Source organism: Lactuca serriola, chromosome 5 (genome assembly GCF_051521515.1).
Source record: "Lactuca serriola cultivar US96UC23 chromosome 5, Lser_US96UC23_V15, whole genome shotgun sequence".
Classification (NCBI taxonomy): domain Eukaryota; kingdom Viridiplantae; phylum Streptophyta; class Magnoliopsida; order Asterales; family Asteraceae; genus Lactuca; species Lactuca serriola.
In genome coordinates, this window is record NC_136412.1 from 294,924,139 (window position 1) to 294,928,849 (window position 4,711).

The 4,711-nt window shown below is 33.1% G+C and overlaps 1 protein-coding gene across 1 annotated transcript; it reads right to left on the reverse strand.

The window, feature by feature from the left end:
• Nucleotides 1-455: 455 nt before the first annotated feature.
• On the reverse strand, nucleotides 456-2,224 carry TET2 (tetraspanin2). The gene is made up of 2 exons (XM_079002922.1): nucleotides 1,649-2,224; nucleotides 456-1,026 (listed from the first exon to the last, which is right to left on the reverse strand). Exons 1-2 carry the CDS (start codon nucleotides 2,144-2,146, stop codon nucleotides 715-717), a joined length of 810 nt encoding a protein of 269 aa, XP_078859048.1. The 5' UTR covers nucleotides 2,147-2,224; the 3' UTR covers nucleotides 456-714.
• Nucleotides 2,225-4,711: the final 2,487 nt, after the last annotated feature.

Sequence of the window (4,711 nt, forward strand, 5' to 3'; positions counted from 1 at the left end):
AACAAGAAAAGACAACACCTGATACCACTAGGCTATAAGCCTTTGATTTGTCAAAATACCTAATAGATTATTGGTTTGGTAATGATAATTATTGGGTTGGTGGTTTCAAAAACCAAACCAAAGCTGATGGTGTACTTATCAAATTCGAACAAAAACGTGCTCGTGTCACATTTATATATAAAACGCTTCAATTTTGTATCGATTTACAACTTGATTTAGACCGAACTAATTCAAATCTTTATGGTTTTTTGATACATTGTTACAAATTTTTTAATTTCCATCCAATTTTATTAAAATTGAATAACCTTCTTATTTACTCATACAACAAAACATTTTCACATAAATACAATCCACATTGAAGGCTCAAATTTCTGTCCATCGTTATCAAGAGTGAATTTCTAATACCTAATCTTTAAGTTATTACGAAAAAAAAAATTGTGTAGCAAACAAATACATATATAAAAGATAAAAGTTCCTCTTTTAATCGATTATCACCACAACAATGGTCAACACAACACCATAATCCACCTCATTTACTTAACATAACGAGAAATGAAACAAAATTATAAAAACAAAATAAATACATATAATAATCTCTTTCAAAAGAACATATACACAACACTAACTACATTAACTATCAAAAACATAACTAATCATCTAAAAGAAACAACAAAAACACTCTATCTCGATAAAGACGATGTATCAAACACACTTTCAAGTCCAACCATGTTTGTACCTTTGAAAAATTTCTTCGGTTTGAGCGTTTCTATATGCACTACAAGCTATAACATACAGACTGATAAGAGCCACAATGGCTATAATCAAAATCGTGTTGGCTCTTCTCCATTCTTTCCTTAGGTTCCCCAACAATCCGGCTTTGCAAGAGTCACAGTTATAACACAATTGGTTCGGATCATTATTCCAAATGGGGCAATCCATATCACCCATTGGGTTTGTCGGGTTGACCCACATTATAGGGTTCACGTATTGGTATCCACACACACTTGGAGGCTTACAACATCCCGACTACACCACATTACACATATTTCAATATAAAATATAAAATTAAATTAAATTTTATAAAAGGAACAGTATTATTAGTAAATAGTAAATCATTATTTGAAAAATGGGAACACACACATAAATGACCAATAATTGAGATAACAAGAAAATTGGATGTCATGTGCTCATGTTTTTTCTATGATGTTTCTTTGAATAATGACAAAGACTTTGTTAACTTAATTGAGTGGGTGTCATTTTTTTTTTGGGTTTCAAGAAAGTAGACACAATATTTGAACACTTTTCTTCACTACACTCTAATAAGTCTAAATTAGCACAAATTAATTAGCTCATCAATCATATTCGAAAGATTGATCAATAAAGATTAACACCAGCATTTACTTTAACATCATAAATTATTTAACAAGAATCATATATTGGTAAATTTCATTTTAAGAAAGTATGATGATAATATATTGTAAAGTTATAATCAAGTAAAGATTTGATCTTTCCATGGATCATGTTTAATGCTGGACAATGTACAACCATGAATGCATAGATTACAAGTTACTGTAAATAACAGGGTATGCATTTATGGCGTTGAAGAAGAAGAACACGCAACCAAAAATTGAAATCTTAGAAACAGTACCTGAAGAGGAGATATATTGGAAGCGAAAAATTGAGGAGCAGTGTACGAATCCTGAGTCATCTTCGTGCAAATTGAGGAGGAAGCCAAACACGCCCTAATATTTCCCCAATTATCCGAATCGGTGATGTGATCGCGTAGCCACTCCGAATATCCCATCAATCGATACTCTTTGTACTCCCGTCCGGGAACGGAGTAGGCGCCGGAGGGACGAGTGACGACGAAGGCGAGTATGAGGAGGATGAGACCGGTGATGATGAGAGCGGCGTTACAGAAGAGGTAGAAGGCTAAGAGGCCTTGTTTGTTCCAGTATGCACCTATGAAGCCGGTTAGGGCAAGGAAGAGGAAGAGAACACCGATAATGATGACCGGCCATCGGAGCCAGCGGATGCACTCGTTGTCCGGTTTAGAGGCAAGCCAGATGCCAGCGGTGATGATTGGAATGGAACAGAGAAGTGCTATGAAGTTGAGAGTTGCTATTATGTTGTTGCTAACCGCCATGGCTGAGCAGCAGAGTGAGTAGAAGTGGAGTGATACGGAGAAGATGGTAGATATCTCATGGGGTTTATAAAGTCCTAAAAGAGTTCTTGAGATAAAAGTCTACGGTTTATCAAATTTTGTTACTTTTTGAATTTATGATAGACTTTTTATAAAATTGTAAAAATGGTTCATGTAAAAATTTGTCATTTTTGTCAAAATTTTCGGAGTAACCTCCCCAAAATAAGTTTTTTTTTTTTTTTTTTTTTTTTAATTGTTGTTTACATTTAATTGTCCTTAAATATTTTGTGTTAAGTTGGTCACATACAACTTATGTGAGAGTATTTTTGTCATTTTCGTATCTTATTATTTATTATTAGGCGAATATCCGTGCGTTGCACGTAATACAACAGTGTATTTAAAATCTTTACAAATATATATTTTTTAAATATATCAATGACGTTGTTGTTAGTTTTTATATAATAAATCTTATAATAACTTTGTATAAACATTATTTGTTTTGAATTATATGATAATGTAAATATCATTTAAAATTCTATAGACAAAACTACAAAAATGGTCCTTGCGGTATGCATTTTTTTTGGGGTTTTAGTCAAAACCTCGACTTTTTTGGATTAGTGATCCTTTTGAGCTAGTTTAGTTGCGGATTTGGTCCCTCAGTAAACTGAAATAACTTTAATACCCTTGGGGTATTTATTTTCTATTTTACTTTCATTTTTCTTAAATCTAATAATTATTAATTTATTAAAAAATAAAAAAAAACAGGGCCCACCTCTGTGTGTGTGTGTTGAACAAAAATCCACACACGATGGGATTTAACCACCATAAACCACCGTTGCCACTACCCAATCTTCCCTACTATTTTCTACAATTAGCCCCACCCACACCTTCTCCGATAACTGCTAATTGATTCCCTCCCTTTTCCCTCATCATTTGTCGCTGAACAAAAAAGTAACGGAGGCAGCAAAGCGGCCGGAAGCAGCCTCGCAACCCCATTGCCAACGTAAAAACCAGCCACCACCACCTGCTGCCATCGAGATTTCCACCAACACCTTTCTGCTTTCGTCCCTATTCCCTCTACAAACTAGTGAGCACTAGAGATGCTATGATAATTCCTTCATCCGAATCTGGAATCTGATCTGATTCCCACAAACAAATCAATTTTTTATGGATAAATACTCACATACAAATCAAATTCCATAAATGATAAACACACGCAAATCAAATTCCAGTTCCTTCTATTCGATTTAAATTCATTTATTCAATCTCTCACGAAGAAAGAGGATCGTCTAAATTACTGGTAATCTCTCACCGAAAACAAAAAAAAAGTTATCGAAACCTACAACTCCTTTTTATTCAATTTCTTGTTGGAAACCTGCAACCCCTTATATTCAATCAACCGGAAAGCTATGATGTCGAAAACCCAGTTGAAGGGTTTATCTAGCATATCACTCAACACCGGTGCCTTACCTTATCGATCTTAATTCATCTTTATTGTCACCTCCATAGAACAATCTTCAAAATCCATGACCAAGTTCCACTGAAAATGAAATCGATATTTGTAGATCTGTATGTGAAAGAAACCGAGAGTGGGGGTTGGTTTCTCATTGCTATGAAGATGGTGACAATGGTTGTATGGAGAAGATGGTGGGTCGATGTAGTTTTATAGAGAAAATGGTGGGTCGATGTAGGTGGGTCGATTACCACTGGTCCAGGTCGTAAGGGGGAAAAAGGGGAACCCAGATTGAGTTCATGAAATCTGGGTTTGTTGGTATTACCAGCATCGAATGTAACTGATTTTTGGGCTATAACGGTTGTTGTAGATGATAACTTGGTGGGTAGATGTGGAATTTTGATTAAGAAGGAAGAGATGAAGAAGATGAAGTGTTCATCTTGGGTAAAAAGAAAAGGAAAAGGAGGTGGGGGTATACGGTGGAGAGAGAGAGAGAGAGAGAGAGAGAGAGAGAGAGAGACTTTTATTTTTTTAATTAGTTAAATAAATAAATAAATAAATAAATAAGTATTTAGATTTTAAAAAAATGAAAGAAATGAAAAATAAATAACCTAAGGGTATTACAGTCATTTCACTATTCAGAGGGACCAAAAACGCAATGAAACTAGCTCAAAAGGACCATCAATCCAAAAAATTCGTGGTTTGGGCTAAAATCCCAAAAAAATTGCATACCACAGGGACCATTTTTGCAATTTTGTCAATTCTATAATCACAATTATCTCAATGACCTCTACCTACGGGTTACTCATGAATAAAATTAAATATAATGTATGATCTAATGATATTTATAGTTATTGTTATAATTAATTAATTTTAAAAGGTTTATTTCTTTAAGATTTTAATATCTATCATTCTAATTATTTAAAACATTAAACACTGTTTTTGTTTTTAAAGATAACAATATATATTTTATATTTAATTTTACTTTTAACTATTATTATTGTAAGTTATTTAAAATAACTTATTTAGAAACTCTTAATTATTTTAATTTGGTTTCAAAATTTTAACTTATTTTAAAATTCATTTGATTAATATTTTAGTTTATTTGATTGTAT

Excerpts from the sequence above, each read along its gene's own strand:
- TET2 (XM_079002922.1), bottom strand. The coding sequence starts at position 2,146 with ATGGCGGTTAGCAACAACATAATAGCAACTCTCAACTTCATAGCACTT. Across the intron at positions 1,027-1,648 it reads CCAATATATCTCCTCTTCAG|TCGGGATGTTGTAAGCCTCC; the intron begins GTACTGTTTCTA and ends AATGTGGTGTAG.